Consider the following 24,298-nt stretch of genomic DNA (forward strand, 5'->3'; position numbering starts at 1 on the left):
GAAGACATTTTTAATTGTTGATATTTTTTTCTTATTGTTTAGATATTGTTGTTTATTGATATTCATAAACCAGCATCCCGTCATCTTTCTCATGAGTTGTCAACATTTCACATGTTCAAAACAGTTTGGCTAACTGTCAAATCAGAAATCAAGCCAAGTAGTATGTTCTATTGTTGTTAGATTAGTTGTAAATATTGGTTTGGTCCTAAAACAAAAACAAACATACAAAAAAGAACGTTTGCGGTGTTTCAACATTATTAACAGTGAAGAAAAAAATTGCAATTTTGGTGCAGCTCCGAAATGGGTAAAAAAGTTGCATGTCTAGGATAAATGGAAAGTAGATAACATTTTGGGAAATACGTGATGGGGGGATGGGCTAGCTGGGTGCTCGTTGCTACGGCAACGTTTGTTAGTAGTCGTGGACAACGATCACTTTTTTTAAACATTTTTTTCCAACAAACGGTTTTACTGGAAAAAAGAGAGTGTCAACTTGAACATTTAACTATCAAAGGTTTTTCCTCACTTTTCGGTGACACAAAGGTAAGTTTATTTGCAACAACTTTGGGCTCGTATTTGAGCTATTCGAGCTTATTTCTACGTGGTCAATGAAATTTGCAAGGCGAGTAATTCGGAATATTTGCCGATAAACGTTACAAAATTGACCATCGTGGTCATGCAAAACGACGGTGCAGGTTTTTTTTTTTTTTTTTTTATTGGGCAAAACTCGGAAGCATGTATTATAGCATGTGTGGTGGTTGTGTTGATTTGCAATATGGCTTGAAAAATCGTTTCCAGTCATTTGGTTGCCTTTTAGCTCCACGAAAGGGTTAAAACGTGCAATGCGTCGTATTTGAATAAATACATATCTAAACATCACCGACGTGACGGCGTCATCTTCCCCCTCCCGGTCGTTTCGTATTTAGCATCTTAGTGATGTCACATGGACCGAGTTTACGAGTAAAAACAAAAGTTCATTGGCTTCCACCTGTGGATATCTTTTGGGTTTTTTTTTTTAATGTACACATATGACTCTTTCATGTATATATGGGTTAAAGGCATTTTAGAGTAATAAAAGACTGCATTTCTAATTTGAATCCCATTTCATTATCAGTGATCGTGCACTGGATTTTCAACATGGACCTGGAGCCCAAAGACGTTGCACAGCTTGAACTGGCGGCCGTTTCCGGTTTCAATGGTAAATTCTGCAGGATAAAAAAAACCTTAAAATCTCAGCATTTTATGTATTTTATTTCATTGGAAGTGCACTCTGTACGGCACAAGTGCTGAAAACAGGAAAAGACAATCAGGTAAACCCCATTGTGGGTGTATTTGAACACATTTTTTCACAATTCACTGTTTGTTTGTTTGTTTTTAATGTGGGGGCGCTTAGCATCTACAGCATTAAGTTAGATAGCTAATTATACTCAGACGCTAGGAAAGTGTGTCTTTGTGCCTGAAAGCCACAAGTTACAGTTTGGTGGTGTTAAAATCCCAAATCCCCACCGCTAATCTGCCCCTTAGCTCATAAACTAGCTGGTCACTGGCTAGTGCTTCTTGTCCTAACAACTCCGTATCGTAGCCATTTCAGGGCGGAAGTAGAATCCAGTGTCGTTTTTATCTCTAATGACCCTCCGAGCATGTGGAAATGCATCAAAAAATACAACACTAAGAATGAACAATGACCTTGACCCCTTTGAGGACCAAACAACAACACTCACAGCGGCACCCGATGACACACTCTTCATTTTTTGAGAAACTGATCACGGCGCAGATCAAAAACTCCCGTCAACGTCACCGTGGACCTTCACGGTACACCTAAAAGCAGAACCGTTCCACACGGCCTTCACTACGAGCGCCTTCTTTTCCTGGATTTGACCTCCACCTTTAACACCAACATCTAACAGACCCTGCTGCAAACGTTGGACATTCCAGGGTGAACCGGGTCTTGGACTTTCTGATCAACAGACCACAGACTGTCAGGATCTATAACACTGTCTCCTCCTCCATCAGGCTCATCCTGGGTCTCCTTCCTGTTCACTGTACTGACCTACAACCGCCCTGAGAACGTCCTGAGCTAATAGTGAAGTTTGCGGACGATATAGCAGTAGTGGGACGCATCGTGGGCAACGATGAATCCGAGTACAGAGAGGAAGTAGAACCTCTGTTGGACTTCCAAGGACCACGGACATCTTCACCAGCAGACGCTGTCAGAGGGGTGCCTGCGTTCATTAAAGAGCCAACTCACACACTTGCTCTTCAATCCATGCCCGTCAGGCAGGAGGCTACGGGGCATCTGGTGCAGGAACACCAGACGGAAGCACAGCTTCATTTTGGAAGACTGTTGAACTCGAACAGTGTTCTATAGCCTCGACGTTTGTATTACGACTCCATCCACATCTTCACCGCATTTGAGTATATCTTGTACACACCCACATCACAATCAGCTTTATTTGCCAAGTGTGTAAAAGCACACAAGGAATTTTTTTTCCGGCAGTCGGTGCCTCCCTATCCCTACATCTGTAGATAATTGTTTTCTCTTCATCCATCCATTTTCTTAGCCACTTATCCTCACGGGGGTCGCGGGAGTGCTGGAGCCTATCCCAGCTGCCAACGGGCAGGAGATGGGGTACACCCTGAACTGGTCGCCAGCCAATCGCAGGGGACGTAGAGACAAACAGCCGCACTCACAATCACACCTTGGGGCAATTTAGAGTTTTTGGGATGTGGGAGGACTAATCTGATGACCGTTATACGATGCATTTACCGTAATTCCCAGCCTACAGAGCGCACCTGCTTATAAGCCTCGGTACACGGAAAGTGTTTAATGCTAGCGTGGCGCTAGCATTAGCACGGTGCTAGCGTTAAACTCTTTGTGTACCGAGGCTTATAACCAGGTGCGCTAACGCTAGCGCAGCATCACCGCATAAACCACAGGGTTGCAAGCGTGTAAAAAAAAAAAAAAAAAGTTGCGACTTGCAGACCGGAAATTAGGGTACTTGAAATAAGAGTTGCGAATAACTTTGAAGTCAAGCAGCGTGATCCGTGTGCTTCCCTTTCGTAATTTCAGGACAAGTACATTTCGGCATGAGACTTCATCCGACCAAAGAGCACCTCATCTTCCCTCTGGGATGCACCGTGGTCCTGAGACGGATCAAAGACGGCAAGAGGGACTTCCTGCACGGTCACACCAGCGACGTGTCCTGCCTCTCCATGTCCAAAAGTGGGGTGTACATCGCCTCTGGACAAATCAATTACAATGACTTTGAGGTACCCCGCTACGCCCCACCAACCACTTTGTCTTTTGTAGCCATGTATGCAATAAAACACAGCTGTTCAAATGCATTTTTTTTTGTTGCCGATAAAACAATGTCTCCACAATTGTGTAACTACATGATCTCAGTTTCTATTCTCATCTCCCTTATTGAAAAAGATAAAAAGTTGTTGAACAGGTCACAGGTCACATTAATGATAGAAAAAGATTTGAAATGGTTTTAATGCAGGGGTGCCCAGACTTTTTTACCCCAAGATCTACTTTTCAAGCAGCCAGCCTCTCGCGAGCTACCGACGACGGGGGCTTGGGTGATGCTACCAAACGGTTTTAAGGTTAATGTTACGTTGCCTCCTCTATTTAAAATACAGAATTAGCTTTTTGTGCACTGTATTGTCTGTGCTTTCATCCTGGATCAGGCTGTTTTTATTATAAAATTTTAAAATGACACACCGTCTCATCCTGCACTTTCTACGTTGGCTTCAGACCAGACCTTTCCCACTCGAGAAAATCTCGTCCAGTTTCACCACTTTTTCTTCGATTATTCACATACTCAACAGCATTTCTTTTTGAACATTCTCCATTAATATGGAAAGTAAACATAAGCAGCACGTCTAGCTCGTCTTTGCTCTACGTTGCCAAAACTGTGTTGCTGACTAAAGCGGCAGTGGTGGACGCTGTCATTTCTAAACACATTGACGGGTTGCGTAAGTACTGTAACATTTGTAATTATGAGTGCACGTCTTTAAAATTTTTTTTTTTTTTTTTGGCACGTCATCCCGCGACCAACCAAGACTGCCTCGCGAACGACCAGACGCATTGAGCACCCCTGGTCTAATGTGTCCTCATAATTCTCTTAATATCACAAAAACCTGGCATTCATACAGGGGTGTATAGTCTTTTAATCGACTGTATTTCCTTCTCAATTATACAGTATTTCAAAATCTCGTTTCAACTAGCACTTTGATGAGCACACTTGTGTTATTTTCTTAGGCCGAGATAATCGTCTGGGACTACGCGGAGCGATCCCTGTACACAAAGTTTGTCATCCACGAATCCAAGATTGAAGCGCTGGCCTTCTCTCCCAACGACAAGTATCTGGTGTCCCTCGGGGGTCAAGACGATGGAAGGCAACTCTTGTGTTTGTTGGGTAGAATAAAGGAAATATGGGGCTGTGTGCGTGCAATAGACCTTTCCGATGGCGATCTTAAGCTCCGCCCCCTTAGCCATGTCCCACAAGCTTCCAAAATGGCGGTTGAACAGAACAGGTTTGAAGTCGATTCTCTATCGCGTATTCCAGATAATATCGGTATATGTTTTTTGCCAAATGCGTCAGATTTGTCCAAGAGGTCTCGAGTATTTCACGCAAGGATATGTACACAGAATTAAGATTTTGGACAGAGCAGGACGCAACGTAAGAGTTACAGCGAAATGTTGGCGATCGATGCAAAAAAGTTTGACGCCTCACAAACTTCATATTGAAATCCAACAGGATAAAATAGTAGAATCGTACTGCGGATGTAAAACCAGGCCCCTTGTAACCTAGCAGGATATGTTTAATCAGAATTGCATCTGAGGACCATTTCCTTCGTAACATGAACTTTTCCAAGCGCACGCTACTGACAACCGGCATTGCTTGTGGGAGAATACGGCGAGAGGGGCGTGTCAAGCCACCGGTTAAGACAATGCGGCTATCTGATTGGCTATTACTGTACGAGTGATTGACAGGTCAGAAAGGTCCATTGATGTCCCTGCAGAAAGGTCTGTTATTACAAATAGATGCCACAAGATGGCAGAATTTTTTTTTTTTAAATTAAAAATAGACTCCCCTCATTTTCATTTCTTTCAAGGTTTGAAAGCAATACTTTTAATATTATCAATAGTATGTACTGTATAATTATGGAAATGTTACTATTTTTTCCACAAATAACAGAGGATAGCCCCCCCCCCCAAAAAAAAAAAAATCGACTGTACAGGGGGTTCACTGCATATCATTTTTTTCTGTTTTAGCTTATATTGTTTTTGTATTTACAGCCTTTGTTTAGACTTTAGCCAGAAATTTGGCCCTATTTGTCAGAATTTTCCCACCACAGGATATTTCGCACCACTGTCGCATTTGACACTCGTGTTTCTGTTCTCAGAATACTCTTGTGGAACCTCGAGACCAAGCAGGCCATCTGCTCGGCTCCGGCGTTACCTTTGAGTTTATGTCACCGCCTCACGGTCAAGTACTCCAACACCAACGACAACATATTCGTCTCTGCCGGCAGGTGCGTGAACAAAAGTCCAGCTTTTTTTTTTTTTTTTTTCAATTTATACGGGTGGAGAAAAAAAAAATCCAAAGCATTTTTATTTCATCAGTGAAAAGGTCTTGCAAGTTTTTTTTTTTCTTCAAAAATTAGTTATGCTCATTTTTGGCTTGATTTTGTTTTCATCCAAATTTGTAGGTGGCGGATGAGCAGTCAGAATTATCTTTAAATGTTCAGGGAATTATTGATTATATGAAAGCAAGAGCTGACTATGTGACTTCACCTGTTGCAGCTCTAGAAATTTCTAAGCAGTGCTTAGAAAAGATTAAAGTAAAAGTACAACACTTTATTCCAAAGATTTGTATGTATCAAAATCAAGAATCATTCATACAAAATACAGCAATGCCTCGGTTCACGACCACAATCCGTTCCAGAAAACGGTTCGAGAAGTGATTTGTTCGAAAACTGAATCGATGTTTCTCATTACAATGATTGGAAAAAGAAATAATGCGTTCCAAGGCTAAGAAATTCGGCTTTTTAAAGCATTTTTTAGATTTTCCTGATAATAAACTGCATAGTAGAAATATAAGTATATTTTAAATACTTTATATTAAATATTATGTTATTTCAGGGTTTTTACGGTGGCATGGGAATTCACAACAAAGCGCGTCGTGGGTCAGCTGGTCTGGCCACACGCAATATGTTATTTGTGGGCTTTTTTCGGCGGCGTTCGAGTACCAATTTTCGTTCGATAATAGAAGCAAAAAAAATCTCGAAATTTTCATTTGAAAACCGATTTGTTTGAAAACGGGAACGTTCGAGAACCGAGGCTGTACTGTAGTATTTTAGTGAATCCGCTGCTGTATTGTTGATAATGGCGGCAGCTAATGGGGATCCACGTAAACAATAAACACAACGCCGCCATTTTGTGAGCTTTTCCCACGCTTGTCGCCTCGCTGTGTTTGCGCAGGGCGACTTTGCAGATCTGGGAACTGGACGAATTCAACAAGATTAAACCTACCGACTGTAAAATGCGCAAGCTGAAGAGGACGGTGAAATGCATCGAGGTGTGTACGACAAGCGGCATTTTGACCGTGCCTACGGGGAGACTCGTTCTATGGTGCATTTCCTAGCCCTGCAAAACCAAACAACTCCTTTGTGACATCCATCGAAAAAAAAAAAAAAGGTTTTTGTTCAGAAATTGAGTTATAAACCCTCTGATGGCGTCCACACGGACAGTAGTTACATCGTCGTTAAATGGTAATAAAGCTTTGATTGTGCTAGAAAATGAGTGTAAATAGGATGATTATATGAAACAGTCGAGAGATAATGTGATAAAACACATTGGTGAGTTTATCGTTCAGCAATTATGAAAGCAACACGCCTCTACATTTGAGAAGATGGGATTACGTTTAGGATTAGTTCAAGCGGCTGTAGCTCCGGAACATTCTCAGGGCGTTGAATTGATCGCGACTGGACTGTTCTGGTGGTCTTAAGACATTTGGTGTCTCGGCTGAATTGGTGTCATCAGCTCTCACGAACTCAACTCGAAAACATAAATAAATAACAAAAATCTTGAATCACAAGGCATAATCCTTACCATTGGTGGATTATTTTACAGTTTTGTGAAAATGTTAGGCAAATTAGCCTCTTAAATTGTGTCATTTATTTTACCTTATGGTAAAAATGATTGGAATGAGCAATAAACTTTTCTTTTTTTTTTAAATTTTTACTTAATTCACAAAAACTAAAATGATTGCTTTTGAAGGCTTCAAATGGAATTTCCGTCAACGGACGAGACAGCCCCCGGATCTCAACCCAATAGAGCGTCCGTCCAAAACCAAGAATACATTTTTGTTCCAATTATATCAGTTGTCGCAATACTTTTGAGGGCCTGAATTTGCAGGTCCCGCGATAGTTTGCGTGGGTTTTCTCCTGATGCTCTGGCTTCCTCCCAGTTCGCACCGGACGATGAGTTCATTTTCTGCGGCACTGCCAGTGGCGACATCTTGAAAATCCACACCAAGACCAAGACTCTGAGCAACTACGGTCCGATGAAAACTAAACACAGCCTGGTAGGTTTCCGCCGCGGTCCGCCGGTGGAACTTTGGAGAACATTTTTCCAATTTTGTAAGGCTTTGAATGCTTGTCACGCAAACAGGGGGCAAATGTCCTAAAGGTGTTAAATACGGGTGAACTACTTGTTGGGTCCGGATTTGGCACCTTGACGCTGTGCTCCTCGGCCAACTTTAAAGCTCTCAAGTGAGTCCACATGGAGTATTATATGACTACGAGAGGTATGCCAGACCGGTGCGGCCTAGACTTGAGTGAGCAAGGCACATATATGAAAGCGCACCATTGAAGTAAAATCTCACAAAAAGTACTCCAGAGAAAATAATCGACACAGACAGTTTTTCTGAAACTTTTTGGTAATTTTGTCATTTTATTTTTGGCAGGGGGAACCAATGGGGGTGAAACAGTGGGTCAGCTGGTAAAGTGTTGGCCTCACAGTCCAGGGTTCAATCCCGGTCTCGCCTGTTTGGACTTTGGATGTCCTCTGCGTGCCTGTGTGGGTTTTCTCCGGGCACTCCGGTTTCCTCCGACATCCCAAAAACATCCAACATTCATTGGACGCTCGAAATTGCCCATAGGTGTGATTGGGGAGTGCAGCTGTTTATTTCGATGTGCCCTGCGATTGGCTGGCAACCAGTTGAGGTGTACCTCACCTCCTGCCCGATGACAGCTGGGATAGGCTCCAGCAATCCCGCGACCCTCGTGAGGATAAGCGGCGAAGAAAATGGATGGATGGCGCTCAGTCAGTTTTCACAGAGAATAAAAATTGCTATTTTTATACTGTCTACATGTGTTGTTGCACCGTGTGTGTTTAATCTAGAGGTTCACCGACAAACCATTGTGACCCTCGTGAGGATAAGCGGCTAAAAAAATGGATGGATGGATGGCTGTATTAGTAGAAGTCTTCTTCGTTTGTGTCTGTTTGTCTCAATGTGCCCTGCGATTGGCTGGTGACCAGTTCAGGGTGTACCCCACCTCCTGCCCGTTGACAGCTGGGTTAGCCTCCAGCACTCTGCTCGACCCTCGTGAGGATAAGCATCTAAGAAAATGGATGGATGGATGGAACCAATGGCGTTTTTTTTTTTTTTTTTTGGGTGGAAATTGCTTATCAGTGGTATTTCCCTGCTTATTCAAATGTTTTTGGGTTAAATTTATTTCTTTTTTTTTTATTGTACTTACAATAGACGTCAATTATTTTCGCTATTCGTGGTCTGGTCCCGTCGGATCGAATTCCGCTTATTGGTCTTTCAGGGAAAATTTCAGGATGGAGCTAAAATGTACTATAACAGCAAAATTCCCAACATATTTTTGCAAAAACTTTCCAAGCACGTTTACTTCTTTGCCTTTCAGTCACTCTTCCAAGTCTCTGTTGGTACCTGCTCATGACAACACTTAACTTAGAAAAAAAAAAAAAAAAAAACATTTTAAAGAGCATCCTGAAATTTCCCATCAAAGCTTAAAAGCCCAAACCATGGACGGCCCCTTGCCGCAAATCCCAAAAACCTGCCAGTAATTTTTTGTAATTGTCTATCGGTGCCTCTCGAGGATGGCAAAAGAGTTTTTCGGGTCGGATCTACGATTGATCGGTGACTCCTTCCCCCTTTTTCTTCCACATTAGACACGTGCAGATGAACAACGGGGTGACCTCCATCGCTCTCGAAGACGACGGCCGCCACTTTTTCGTCGGGACGGACGCGTCCGAGATCTTCTGCCTGGATCTGAAGGACTTCAAAGCCGAGCTCGTGTCCGCCAGTCACCACGGCGCCGTCAAGGACGTCTCCATCGCTTTGTGAGTAAAATACATTTGGGCTGGGAATTAAATACATTTTCTTCCTTATCAAATCACAGCAATTATTTTTATTTTATTATCATAACACGTTTCTAAAAATATCTTCTATGCCGTGTCATTTTGTCAAACATCAATTTTTGTGCCTTCTCCAAATGACAGTGGGATTTAACATGTGAGTTCAGTACCCACTACCCACACTAGAGGGCGGTAGAAGCACACGTTAGTCCCACTCACGATTGAAAATTTATTACAAGGAATGAAATCTACATAATGTACACTATTGCTGTGCATTACTGTATGTTTAAGGGTTCAACAGGTGTTTAAGAGTATAGATTCTGTTTTTAAGATTATGGAAGAGTTTAACAGTTTTGTGAGGGAGATTAATTAAGAGTCTGGAGATGTTCATACAGTTTTAAACTGTCTTTAAAAAAAAAGAAACATGAGCATAACTTTGCAGATTTCACCTATTGCGGGGGCGGTCCGGAACGTACCCCCCTGCGATAAATGAGGGATTACTCTATTGGATATTATGAAGTGTGACAGAATACAGAATTAATAATAATTATTGAATACAATATTTTACATTGCACATGTAATATATGTTGAAATAATTTATCATTATCCTGTCGGCTGATTACATCCTGGTTGACTGTAGGTTTATTATAGTGAATTTTCATAAATATATAACACTATATACTGTGTAAACGATTACAGAACATTAAGCCACTACTCAACTGTGTCTTTTTTATAATTTGAAAATTAGTGTGTAAATTAAACAAATGCACTCAGTCTTTTTTGCTATATATATATATATATATATATATATATATTTTTTTTTTTTTTTTTTTGTGTGTCTGTGCATCACTAGCGGCTCCTCGGAGTTGTTTGTCACCGGGTCAGAGGAGGACATCAGGGTGTGGCACATCGACAAGTCCAAAGACCTCTTGAGGATCCCGGAGCCCTGCCTGACCTGCAACTCTGTACACCTGATGATTGACGGACACAGCATCGTCACGGGTACCAATCTGTGGGGGGGTCAGCACAAGTCCAGAGGTTCGACAGGGCCTCCATAAGTTGCTCATCAGTTATGGGACATTATGATTTGAAAATGTAAACAGTTGCGGAGAGATTTAAAGAAATAATTGCCTACCTTGTTAAAAGTATGGTGATAACTACAATGTATCCTACTGCGAGAAATGATGAACATGAGCGGTCTTCACGTAGATAAATAATTCATGAATAAAAACATTTATATACAGGGTGGCACGGTGGGTCAGGTGGAAAGCGTTGGCTTCAGTTCTTAGGTCCCCGGTTCGATCCTGGATCTGCCTGAGTGGAGTTTGCATGTTCTCCGTGCCTGCGTGGCTTTTCTTCGGGCACTCGGGTTTCCGCCCACATCCCAAAAAAAGTGCAACATTAATTGGACCCTCTAAATTGTCCCCAGGTGTGATTGTGAGTGCGGCTGTTTATCTCTATATGCCTTGCGATTGGCTGGCGACCAGTTCAGGGTGTCCCCCGCCTCCTGCCCGTTGGCAGCTGGGATAGGCTCCAGCACTCCCCGCGACCCTTGTGAGGATAAGTGGCCCAAAAAAATGGATGGATATACAGGTAACTTGCATCAACTTATTTCTGAAGTGTGGATCAAACTGGTAGCCCTTCCTTTTAATTAGCCCAAAAAGTAGCTCTAATTTTTCAAAAAGGTTGGCGAGCACTCCTATGGAAAGCAGTTTGAACATTTAGTCGAAAGCAAGTTTAAGGTCCACGTAGTAGTACACTTTTTTTCCTCACCAGTAAGCCAATTCAGCAGATTATTAAAACGACACGTTGAACGACTGTCCGCTGAATTGCGCTAAAAATTGATTATATCATGTCTCTCTCTCTCCCCCCCCCCCCCCCCCCCATCCCCAGGATGGAACGACGGCAGGATCCGCGTATTCGCCCCGCAAAGCGGCCGCCTCATGCAAATCATTCACAACGCGCACCGGATCGCCGTGTCGGCCGTCAAAGGGTCCACGGACTGCAAAAAGATCGTCAGCGGGGGGCAGGACGGAACGGTCAGTCTTGTATGATGATGATGATGATGATGATACCGGTTATGATCTAGGTCAGGGGTGTCAAACTCATTTTTAGCTCGGGCCACGTTGTAGTTACGGTTTCTGTCAGAGGGCCGTAATGAATTGACCCATCATTCAATTTACAAATTTGAAATTTAGGAACTAGTTGTGGAATCAGAACTCAAGGGTTTTTCAACTATTGTTGACGTTTGGTAACACAAAAATGCTTGCAATCTCTTGGTCATCATTTACGATATGACAATTTTGGAACAGATTTGAATAAAAATCATGGAAGTTGATGAGCATGATTTGCCTCGGCGGGCCACATAAAATCGTGCGGCGGGCCGGATCTGGCCCCTGGGCCTTATGTTTGGCACTTGTGATCTAGATACGCCCACATAATTATGGTTCACCTTTTTTTTCATTTTGGGGGGGGGGGGGGGGCAACCTTGAAAACCATCGAATCCAATCGCTGTATGTATTCCGATATCAGCTGCTGTCATATTGAAATCTCGAGTAGTCACCTTCAACGTAATGTTCCGAGCTTTGACATTTAACAAAACGCTACTGTGGGGATTCTTTTGTTTTATTCTTTTAATGGGATGTCATCTCTGAATATTTCTCACCTCCTGTTTCCATGGCATTGTTGCGCAATGCTAACCAAAATGTAGCGCCACCTCAGCTTACCTTTTGCTGATGGCATTTGAGCTTCTTTACACTGATACAGTACCGGCTGTCTGTTCCTGAGAATTTTGTACATTTTTGAGGATTAATTCTCTGTTAGGCGGCGCGGTGGATCAGCTGGTAAAGCGTTGGCCTCACAGTTCTGAGGTCCAGGGTTCAATCCCGGCCTGCCTGTGTGGAGTTTGCATGTTCTCCCCGTGCCTGCGTGGGTTTCCTCCAGGCACTCCGGTTTCCTCCCACATCCCCCCAAAAAAAGTGCAACAATAATTGGACATTCTAAATTGCCCCTAGGTGTGAATGTGAGTGTGGCTGTTTGTCTCGATGTGCAATGCGATTGGCTGGCGACCAGTTCAGGGTGCACCCCACCTCCTGCACATTGACAGCCGGGGTAGGCTCCAGCACTCCCCTCATGAGGATCAGCGTCAAAGAAAATGGATGGATGGATGGAATTCTCTGTTAGCTACAAATTGAGGGCCTCACAATTCTGAGGTTCTGTGGTTAAATCAATGTTAACAACAGGGATTGATTAGTTGATCGTTAAATTGATGCAGCCCAGAATACGGAGGGACAGTGTACAAGTGTGGAGTACGTGTGCCTCACAGTTTGGAGGTTCTGGCTTAAATCTCAGATGAAGCGCTCAGCCGGGGGATCCGAAATACCAATCCTCTGGGTGCGGGGTGTCCACTTGCGATCGTAGTACGCACCCTGTGATTGGATGGGGGAGGGGGCGGGGCATTGTTCAACCTCGTATTCACCTTCCTGAATCCGACGCAGGTTTGCGTTTGGGAGCTGCTGAAGCACGGCCACCGACGGCTCGCGTTCTTGACGGAGCACAAAGCCACCGTCAAGTGCGTCCAGATCAAGAGCGACGACAAGGAGAGCGTGACTGCCAGCATGGACGGAACCTGCATCATCTGGGATATTGTGTGCGTCGCCTCACCGCCGACAGACACGGCACAAAATGGAGAGGAAATTTCACAAAATTTCACACGATGAAGCTGAAATGCGCCACGATGGGGCCGTCAAATAAAATTGTTATTGCTGTTAAAAAAGGTCCAAATAAGCATGGAAGTAAATATGGGGCGTCAAGATTATTTTTTTTTTATTTTCAAGTTTTTATGTTGTAAAATTCAAATTATTTCAAAATGATCACATTTTCAATCACTGTATTTCAGTTTAACTTTTCAACGTTCACAAGTTTGCCATACAAAAGAATTCAAACTCAATATTTTCGGTCTCCTGATATTGAACTGGCTACAATTCGGTGTCTGGGTTCAGCGTTAGTCACGTGAAGAAGGAAGCGTAACTGCATTGGCTGAATGTTGCGTTCTGACCTGAAGTAACTCGACACTGAATTTAGACGTTGAATTTCAGGAGACTGAAAATATTGCATTTGAATTTTAAAGGTTGATTTTTTTTTTTTTTTTTTTTTATATATGGTTAATTTGTTACATTGAAAAGTTAAACTAAAATACAGCTATTGAAAATGTGATCACTTTCAAATAGCAAATTTGGATTTTACAAAATTAAATTTTCCAGTGGCATTTTTAATTCAAAACCTGGTGCCGCATATTTACTTCCATAATTAAGTCTTTATAGTGAATGAAGCCTTTATCAAGCCGTCTACAAACTTTTTTTTTCCCTGCCAATATTCAAAAGTAATACATTTTTTCCCCGTGTGTAGAAAATTTGTGCGGATTCGGAAGATAATCACCAAAAACTCGTCATTCAAGACCGTGTGCTACCATCCCGAAGAACACCAGATTGTCACCAGCGGCACAGACAGGAAGGTTAGTTTCGTCGACGTTATTTTCATTTTTCCCCCCTCGGTGTTGAAAAAATGGACAGACTCCACAACTCGACATTTTTCACGAATTTTCCGCCCAAATATGTCACGCTGAGACACAGGAATAAATCGCGGGTAAACACGCGCCCGCAAATCTAAATGTCTCATTATTGCATCATAATATTTTCCAGTCGCCGAGCCGAGCCGAGCGGAAGCGAGAAGCCTGCTGCTGTGCCGCGATTAGCCGAGCCTCCCACGGCGACCGCCGCGTGCGCAAACTGCACGTCCGCGGATTAGTTTGGAAAGCTTGTCGCGTATTTCTCGGCGCGTCGTAATTATGCCGGCTTTGTCCTCGCTGCCCTAATGTGTGTGCACTTCATCCACTTTAACCCGAGCGCACGCTCCGAGAAACAAAAGCCGGCTGAAGCAGCCACAAACTGGACGTTCACACTGCGCGGTGTCCAATTCAGATTTTTGGGGTTCATTAGGATCTTTTTATGATGTCATTCATCCATCGATCAATCAATCCATTTTCTCCGCCGCTTATCCTCACAAGGGGTCACGGGAGTGTTAGAGCCTATCCCAGCTGCCAACGTGCCGGAGGCAGGGTACACCCTGAACTGGTCGCCGACCAATCGCAGGGCACATCGAGACAAACAGACTCACAATCACAACTAGGGGCGATTTAGAGTGTCCAATTAATGGTGCATGATTTTTTGGGCGGGAAACCGGAGTGCCTGGAAAAAACCCACCCAGGCACGGGGAGAACATGCAAACTCCACACAGGCGGGGCCGGGATTGAACCCGGGACCTCAGAACGGTGAGGCCAACGCCACCGTGCCGCCTGATGTCTACCAATGAGTCTTGGATATCACATTGTGGGATTCGCACATGCACGGACGTCGTGTGTTTATGGAAGTCAACTAGTAAATACAGTAAAGACTTCCATCAATCCATCCATTTTCTTTGCCGCTTATCCTCACGAGGGTCGCGGGGAGTGCTGGGGCCTATCCCAGCTGTCAACGGGCAGGGGGCGGAGTACGCCCTGAACTGGTTGCCAGCCAATCGCAGGGCAGGCGGAGACAAACAATCACACCTACGGGCAATTCAGAGTGCCCAAATAATGTTGAATGGGTTTTTTTTTGGGATGTGGGAGGAAACCGGAATGCCCGGAGGAAACCCACGCAGGCACGGGGAAGACATGCAAACTTCACACAGGCGGGGCCGGGATCGAACCCGGGACCTCAGTACTGTGATGCTTCACCGAACACTTTACCGGCTAGTATAGTAGGTGGGAATTTCAAGAGGAAAAAAATTGGAATTGTACCGTTCGCAACACATCAGATCCACGTTGCATGGGGGCAAAAAAAAAAATCTGGATTGTTTGGACTTCACGACTTCCCGCCACTGCCGAGAGGTGACGGTGCCCCGCGCTAATTACCGCGACTCCGAGGGAGGATGCACGCGGGGCAGCGCTCGTGCCTTCTTCCTGCGCGCGGATGTGCCGACGCCGGCCAAATCCACCATCTGCTCATCCCGGCACACAGGCGCTCTGTCTGGGGCCGGATGAATACGCCCGCGTCGGCCCCGCTTAGCGCAACACGGTTTCCTCCCACGTCCCGAAAACGTGCAACATTATTTGCACACTCTAAATTGCCCATAGGTGTGGTTGTGAGTGCACCTGTTTGTCTCTATTTGCCCTGCGATTGGCTGGCGACCAGTTCATGGAGTACCCCGCCTCCTGCTCCTTGACAGCTGGGATAGGCTCCGGCACTTCCCGTGACCCTCGTGAGGATCAGCGGCAAAGAAAATGGATGAATGCATATGTGAGAACTGTCCAGTTGGATATCGCAATGTGAATGAATTGTGCCTAAAAGTGAAGTCGTTAACAGTTTTTGGTGCATCAGATGGGAATGCCTCGAAGCTAGAAGGTTATCCTGGGCATCCGTCCGTTCGTAGTCTATCGTGCTTATCCTCATTAGGGTCGCGGCGAGATGGAGACTATCCCGGCTAACTTTTGAACGAGAGGTGCGGTACATGTTAAACTGGACCCTGGCAAATCTCTGGGGCACCTACAGACAAACAAGTACCGTATTTTCTCAAAAGCCGACGGCGCGCCTTATAATCCGGGGCGGATTATATATGGATCTATATCGAGCCTTTGGTGCAGCGCCATCTAATGGATGCATAACGTAACCCCAACCTCTACTGTAGCGTCTATTCTATGAGCCTTATAATGCGGTGCGCCTTATATATGAAAAAAGTTTGAAAATGGGCCATTCATTGAAGGTGCGCCTTATAGTGCGGAAAATACGGTATTCGCACCTTTAGAAAATTTGGCATGGAGGGCCGGCATGCTCCGGGAGAACATCCAAACATAGGCTGGACTCGAGAAAAGAAATTATTCAACAGTCGCAAAGTTATAACAATCAATACATGCAGGCAGATAGTCTAACGATAGTCGTGGTATTTTCTTTATCCTCCGCAACGATTGACTCGTATTTCTGTCGGTATTTTCAATGAATTAAAGTCAATGTCAAAGGTCAGGATTACTTTACTGCAATTACTCACCAGCACATCTTTGGACAGTCGGCTTTACTGACCAACTGATTCAAAGATGGCAGCCCAGTTGATTCACAGAAGCTCAATTGGACTAATGTTCTTACCGGATCAGGAAGCCTTCCTCGGGACCGCGTCGGTTTCGAACACACACTACACTCATAGTTTTGTGGAAGAAATTTACAAATAGCAAACGTAAACTAACAAATAACACTCATGACAACCTGGACAGGAACAAATGTAAGTAAGGAGCAAAGTTTACCTTGACTTTTCTACAACTATACAATTTTTGTTGTGTTTTTAATGTTTTTGGTTTTCTGGGGGGGTGTAGACTGGAACAGACTGGGATTTGGATGCATTTCACTGGTGAAAGATTTGCAATAAGAGCGGGCAAACCACTAATCCACCTTGCTGCCAGTCTCGCTTCTCCCCGACTAATCAAGATCAGTCCTGGGTGGAATTTGTCAGGATCTAATCCAATGTGCAAGTGGATAAAAATACAAAACAAAACAAACAACTCGCAACTTTTTCACTTGAGCAGTTCTTCTTCGGCTTCGGAAACCCCCCCGCCCGAGAACACAGATGGGCCAAGAGAATTTGCACAGGCGGCGTCGCTAATGAGCTGCTCAAATGAGGCAGGGAGAGGTCGTGACTGGAAAGGGCCAAGACGCCGAGGAAAATTTCGGGGGTTGGGGGCATTGTTGTCGCTTTGGTTCTACCTTCTTTCATGTCTGCAGTTCTTCGTCTGCTGCATTGTAATCCAAAACAGATACAGAAGCTATCTGTTAATTTTTAATCCTTCGTCTTTCATGAAGATCCAATTCTCTTTTCAAGACTTGATAACTAACAATATTAAATGAAATGATACAGGATGCCATGCACATTACACGCGTGAAATCCTGTCCAAGTGGACCATATTTCGGAATCCTTTATAAACGACGAAAAACTGAACGCAAACAGTCCAGCAACTCATGTAGACAGACAATATAGCTGTACTTGTAGGGCCGAAGCCAAGTTTAACTTCTTAGTCCTTCCCCTTAGCCATGTCGTTTTTGTTCATATTCCTCTAAAAGCAACTTTTATGATTGCATTTTGTGTCCGTTGTCATTTTTGCACTGGTGTTATCGTTCTGAGCAGGTGGAAAAGATGTAGAGCGGGGGTGTCAAATTCATTTTTGCCGCGGGCCACATTGTACTTGCGATTTCCCTCAAAGGGCCGTTATGGCTGTGAAATGATAAACATTTTTAACCGCCTCATCATATTTACACATGAAATTTCTCAACTAGTTTTGGAATCAGAAATCAATTATGGTAATGGGTTTTTCCAACTACAGTGAATACTCGGTTCTCGAAGGTCTCCGTTCTCGAACAATTTGGTTTTCGAATGAAAATTTCAAGATTTTTTTTGCTTCTGTTTTCGAACAAAAATCGGTACTCGAACGCCCCCAACAAAACCCGGAAATAACATAATGCCTGACGAGCTGATCCACGACGCGCGTCGTTATCGTGTATAACGCAGCCTCTGTATGGAGACGTGGGAAATATCGATTCGGTTTTCGAAACAAATTGCTCCTCGAACCACCTACTGGAACGAGAACTGAGGTTGTTCTGTATTGTTGTTTGCTAACACAAAAATGTTTGTAACAGCTGAACGTTATCATTTATGACAGGGCAATTTGAAATTTTGGTACAGATTTGGGGAAAAAAACAAATCCTGGAAGTCGATAGACGTGATTTGCCTCCGCGGGCCACAGGAAATCATGCGGTGGGCCGGATTTGGCCCCCGGGCCTTGAGTTTGACACCTGTGACGTAACGTATTAATAGCATTTTCCTTCCTTTCAATGAAAAACGCTGATTTCAGATTTATGATTTAAGTTAAGGAGTGGTCACAGGACAAATAAGTCGTATCTCAAGACACCCCTGTGCTTTGTTTTATTAAATGTTAACACTTTATGCAGAGTTATTCATAAATAACGTGTTAACCAAATCATTCCATAATTCCCCCTTTAAATGAATGCTTGACAGCTGCACTATGAAAACAGCAGACTGACATTTTAACATGAACTTTTTGTTTTTATTTTTTAGCCAAACAGTTTTCATTCAGCGATGAAACCCATCCTGGCGCCTTTTTTTTTTTTTTTTTTTTTTTTTTTTTATCATTTATGTAATCAGGGCGCCCTAAATAACAAAAAAGGATGCGTTAGTGTGCGCGGCGGTGATGTTTTTGTCACCTGTGCTATAAATAACCGCAGACAACAATTGCTTTTTTTTTTTATCAGGCTTTTGTCGTACTTTGATAGCCTCAAGGATGGTTATTAAATTTGGCTCCTGTTTAGCAAACATAATTTCAACCTAATCATTTTATAGAGGCTGACATGGTAGAAGGTGAGATTTTTTTGGGGAATGAGTTCATTTATATAACAGCCGATTAAATGATTGCGAGATGATAATATAATAGTAATAGCTCAACAGTACTGATGAGGTGAGAGATGAAAGAAAGTCTACGACAGTCTCAGGGAAAAATTAACAAATGCCATATCTATCTATCTATCTATCTATCTATCATCTATCTATCTATCTATCTATCTATCTATCTATCTATCTATCTATCTATCTATCTATCTATCTATCTTCTATCTATCTATCTATCTATCTATCTATATCTATCTATCTATCTATCTATCTTCTATCTATCTATCTATCTATCCATTTCTCCTTTCCAATATAGAATACCTGCAATATGTGTGCAAAAATATCTATATTATTAAAAAGAAGTCCTGTTATACAAAAAAGACACGAAAATATCTAATATAATATGATGAAACTGTAATGTGTACCAATAATTGTGGTGCTGTTGAGTAAGCAAAGACCAAAAGAGAGCCAAGGAAATGCTTATTTCTGCTCAATGGGTGGCAGAAATGATCACTTTGCTAACATAATGAAGTTTGTTCCTCATACAACACTGTAGTGACGTCACACCCAAACAGGATCAATCTATCGCAATATATGTGCAAAAATATATATATATTATTAAAATGAAGTCCTGTTATACAAAAAAAGACAAATATAAATTATATATGATTAAATTGTAATGTAAAAATGTGTACAAATAATTATGGTGCTGTTGAGTAAGCAAAAACCAAAAGAGCATATTTTTTAAATACACGTATTTTAATAGTTTTGTGACTCGGTGATGGGAATTGGGTATTGTAAACTAAAAATTGTGAAAAATGAATATGAAAAAAAAAAGAGGCTGCAGGCTTTTTTTTAATGTTACTGCTTGGTTTTCTGTCAAACTAAACATAAAAAAAAGAATTACATATTTTGTATTCAAAACAACTCCGGTTTGGCGTTCAGAAAGGCCACTTAGAATATTGCTAACAAAAACTTAAAAAATACAGTAACATGCTAATCGTTAGCATCGAGACTTTCAGTTTTAAAAGCAAGGGATATTTGAACACAAATGGTGAAGCTACACATGTAGACAGATGACATCAACATACTACCATGTGCAATTTTTTTGCAAAAGGAGGGAAGCCGACATACTATCGATAATGTGTGATGTCTGCAATCGGAAAAGGAAGTCAGAATTTGAAAAGAGAGTAAGAGAGAACAAGTACGTGTTGGGCTACCTCCTCGTTGGCGCGTTCAAATGAATGACTGCGGCCTCCCCGTTCAGATCGTCTACTGGGACGTGCACGACGGGACGGCCATCAGAGAGCTGCAGGGCCCGCAGACGTCGGCCATCAACTGCATGCACATCTCCCACGACGGCAGATTCATCGTGACGGGTAACGCCGGCCGTTGCGCAGCTGCTCGTCGCGCCGCTGTGCTCTTGAGCCGTGTGACGCGCACTAATTGAAAATGCTATCAGCAAATGTTTGATTTACATTTCATATTATTTCTTACTTCCTTTTTTCCGGAGGTTGAGCTGAATCAGTCGTGTGGACTTGATGTGTGTGTATTTATGGAAACACGTTTGAGGGTTCGGTCTTGCACTATGAACAAAATGTGATTTCATTGACATTCATCCATCCATTTTCTGAGCGGCTTATCCTCACAAAGGAGGCAGGGTACAGCGCCCTCCACTGATTGCCAGCCAATCGCAGGGCACACGGAGACAAACAGCCGCACTCACATTCACACCGAGGGGCAATTTAGAGTCTCCAATTAATGAAAGTCAATTGTCCGAGCTGCTTATCCTCACAAGGGTCGCCGGAGTGCCAGCCAATCGCAGGCCACATAGAGACAAACAGCTGCACTCACATTCCCACCGAGGGGCAATTTAGAGTGTCCAATTAATGAAAGTCAATTGTCCAAGCCGCTTATCCTCACAAGTGTCACAGGAGCGCTAGAGGCTATCCCTGCTAACATAAAAAAAATATATACAAAAATCTAATTATAAATTTAAATATGAATAACGATGGCATCGTGGAGCAGCTGGTAAAGCGTTGGCCTCACAGTTCTGAGGACCTGGGTTCGATCCCGGCCCCCCTGCCTGTGTGGACTTTGCATGTTCTCCCCGTGCCTGCGTGGCTTTTCTTTGGGTGCTCCGGTTTCTTCCCACACCCCAAAAACATGCAACATTAATTGGACACGCTAAATTGCCCGGAGGTGTGATCGTGAGTGCAGCTGTTTGTCTCGACGTGCCCTGCGATTGGCCGGCGACCAGTTCAGGGTGTACCCCGCCTCCTGCCCGTTGACAGCCGGGATAGGCTGCGGCACTCCCCGCGACCCTTGTGAGGATAAGCGGCTAGGAAAATGGATGGATGGAAATTGCCCCTGGGTGTGATTGTGAGTGTGATGTTCTCTATGTGCCCTGCGATTGGGTGGCAACCAGTTCAGGGTGTACCCCGCCTCCTGCCCATCGACAGTTGGGATAGGCTCCAGCACTCCCCGCCATCCTCGTGAGGATAAGCGGTGAAGAAAATGGACGGATGGATTAAACAATAGGCGGCACGGTAGATCAGCTGGTAAAGCGTTGGCCTTACAGTTCTGAGGTCCCGGGTCCAATCACGGACTCGTCTGTGTGGAGTTTGCATGTTCTCCCCGTGCCTGCGTGGGTTTTCTCCGGGTGGGCTCTCCGGTTTCCTCTCACATCCCCAAAAACATGCAATTGGTCGGCGACCAGTTCAGGGTGGACCCCCGCATCCTGCCCGTTAACAGCTGGGGTAGGCTCCAGCACTCCCCGCGACCCTCGTGAGGATAAGCGGCAAAGGAAATGGATGGATGGATAATAAAAATTGTATGAAATCTCAGCGACGATTGACACGTGAAGCCGTCCAACGATCGCGGAGGGAGTCGTCGGCCAACCACGGCACGGTGCAGTCGCACCGATTGAAACTGAAGCGCAAGCCGCAGCAGAGTGCAGTCATGCGTGCCCGCTGCAGGATCCCTCGTCGTTCGTCAAGCACTCTTATTTTCGTTACATAAATACGCACGTCGGTTTCATGAATGAATCAAAATTGGTCGTAGGTGAGAATGAGAGTACCGCGCAACAATTTTTTTCCCCGCAAATGAAGTCGAATTGATATCGTTGATGACTTTCGCGAGGCAGGCGGCGACGACAAGCTGGTGAGGGTCTGGGACTACATGGACGGGACCATCACCCACGTCGGGAAAGCCCACGGCGGAGGGATCACCAGCGTGGAGGTCTGCTGCAACAACAGGACCCTCATCAGCACCAGCGCGGACGGCGCCATCATGCGCTGGAACTTTCCGCACCCCGTCCTGGACTGACTGTCCTGGATAAGCAAAAACTGGGCACACTGCAACCGAGGCGGTCGAGTACTGGGATGGGCGAACTCCACGTTTTCGTTTGAACGAATAAAGCGGGGGACAGGGACCAGGCCCAGACCCAAGAAGAGCAAAAAAAAATCTCTGCATAATTTATGGTAACAAAAACATTGTTTTGCCAGAATTATTTTTTTTGACACCCCCCGAAAAAAAATCTGTTTTTTTTGTAGTTCACGCCCCCTCCCCCAACAATGCTGTATTGGTCAAAATCGAGGTATAATTCCAATCATTTTTTTTTTTTTTGGGATGGGTTGCCATATTGCACCATCCAAGCGCTACATCATAACAATTTCAATTTTCACCCCCCATCTGAGAGCAATAAAATTAACCTGGACTTGAATTGCTGGTTATCAAAAATTTCTTAATTTTCCCATCACGTTGCTTCATTTCTCCCGAAACCGAACTTTGAAACTGTTTACTTCGACATCCACAGAAAATATTATTTTTGTTTCTTTCCAGATATTAAGAAAAAAAAAAGTGTGGTCCGCGTTGGAAAAATGACCCTTTTGTCCAAATATGTATCGAGCTCATCATCAAATCACGTCACTGGCCGGAAGTGCCGGTCGAGCAAAGCGTTCTTCAACGCTAAGTCGGTTGGAGACGGCGCGAAAATACGTCTTCTAGCACGAGTTTTGTCCGATACCAATAAACATTTAGAAGGTGATAATAAACGAAAATATGTGGAAAAATGACAGACACTTGGCATCGAGGACCCATATTTAATGCCGAATTTGATGTTTTCGCCGATAAGAAATTGGACTATCGCCCCGCTTCCGCTTGTCTTGGACAACTGGATCGACAAATGGATCTGCCGAGTACTTTTTAGCCATCATGTGTCACTTTTAACCCTCTCTGGACCATATAAAATTTTGTAATTTTGTAAAATCTGATACTTTCATAAAATGATACTCTGCACTTAGAATTTTCGATTATATTAAACCTGTTGCAAATTTGCAACCCTTGCCCGGAAAGGGTTACTCGTCGTGCGAAGATTTGTGTAACTCCGGTCTGTGTGCAAAAGCATTAAAGTGAACCCATCCAACATGGCGGCGTCCCCCGGATGTAGTCACATGGTCGAAAACAGTCTCTTCACGTCCGCTGCTCACAAACAAAACAAAAAGAACCCCACAGGGGTGTGTGACTTTCGCAGCTCCCCGTGTTCATTTCCCCGAAACGGCAACCAAACAAAACTTTAGTCCATTCCCGCTTCATGACGTCGTCGCGCCTTTGTGCGTTTTCCAACAAGAGCAAAGCGAGCGCGTTCGGGAAATTAACGGGGAACGTCGGCTCCCCGCTATCTGTTGCAATAAATCGGCATATCTGGCGCGCTAAATTCAATCTCGGGGCGGCGGCGAGCTGTGAAATTAAGGCCGGAATGATGAGAGTCGGAGTAGAACCAGCGGCGGATGCGGGCTCACAGCACAAGTGTGTGAAAAGCTCCATTTTTTTTTCTTCTTCTTCTTTTTGTCGGGAGTTTTTCAGCGGCGGCAGCCAGAACGCGAGTGAAGCTATTTATAGGCGCCGTGGTCAAGTGTGACGAGGTGTTTCACGCTAACGACGGCGCATCTATGTGGCCATCTGGGTTCCGACGGCGCCGTCTGCGACGCACGTGCATGCGGTGGTCGGCTATCGAAAGTCTACACACCCCGGGTTTTGTGACAAAAATAAAGACAATTTAATGTGGCGTCTTGAGATGTGAGCTTGAGCTCGCCCTGCACGGTATTGTACTCCAGTAACGACAAGAATGGAACAGTTTTTGGCACACCGTGCCCATTTTCTTTCGGGTGTGCCAAACTTGCCCACCTGGGGGTGGTATAAGACAGACAAGGGGACAGATTTAGTGTTCATTTTGATGTCTCAATTTATGTTAGCTCATTAGTATGGCGCTAATATTAATCCATTTTTACAGAGGATAAAATTTTTATACTGTCTACATGTGTTGTTGCACCATTTGTGTTTAATCCACAAGTTCACCGACAACTAAACCATTATCAAATTAATCGATAATGATTTTTAATTAGTGAGTGGAACTCTTTGTGC

At 43.9% G+C, this 24,298-nt stretch overlaps 1 protein-coding gene across 2 annotated transcripts; it reads left to right on the forward strand.

Annotated features, from left to right (window-relative positions):
• The first annotated feature begins 375 nt into the window (after positions 1-375).
• Positions 376-23,449, forward strand: cfap52 (cilia and flagella associated protein 52). Of its 2 annotated transcripts, XM_061830984.1 has the most exons (15): positions 376-540; positions 1,112-1,195; positions 3,068-3,267; positions 4,262-4,398; positions 5,410-5,538; positions 6,488-6,584; positions 7,476-7,592; positions 7,679-7,779; positions 9,209-9,379; positions 10,248-10,396; positions 11,288-11,433; positions 12,892-13,043; positions 13,802-13,907; positions 20,142-20,253; positions 22,020-23,448. In XM_061830984.1, the coding sequence occupies exons 2-15, from the start codon at positions 1,135-1,137 to the stop codon at positions 22,199-22,201; spliced, it is 1,860 nt and encodes a 619-aa protein (XP_061686968.1). In that variant the 5' UTR covers positions 376-540; positions 1,112-1,134; the 3' UTR covers positions 22,202-23,448. The 2 variants fall into 2 exon arrangements, with proteins under 2 accessions (XP_061686968.1, XP_061686969.1); XM_061830985.1 differs by lacking the exon at positions 376-540 and having other exon boundaries at positions 1,168-1,307; positions 22,020-23,449.
• The last annotated feature ends 849 nt before the right edge of the window (positions 23,450-24,298 follow it).

Source organism: Syngnathoides biaculeatus, chromosome 9 (assembly GCF_019802595.1).
Source record: "Syngnathoides biaculeatus isolate LvHL_M chromosome 9, ASM1980259v1, whole genome shotgun sequence".
In the NCBI taxonomy this organism is placed as follows: domain Eukaryota; kingdom Metazoa; phylum Chordata; class Actinopteri; order Syngnathiformes; family Syngnathidae; genus Syngnathoides; species Syngnathoides biaculeatus.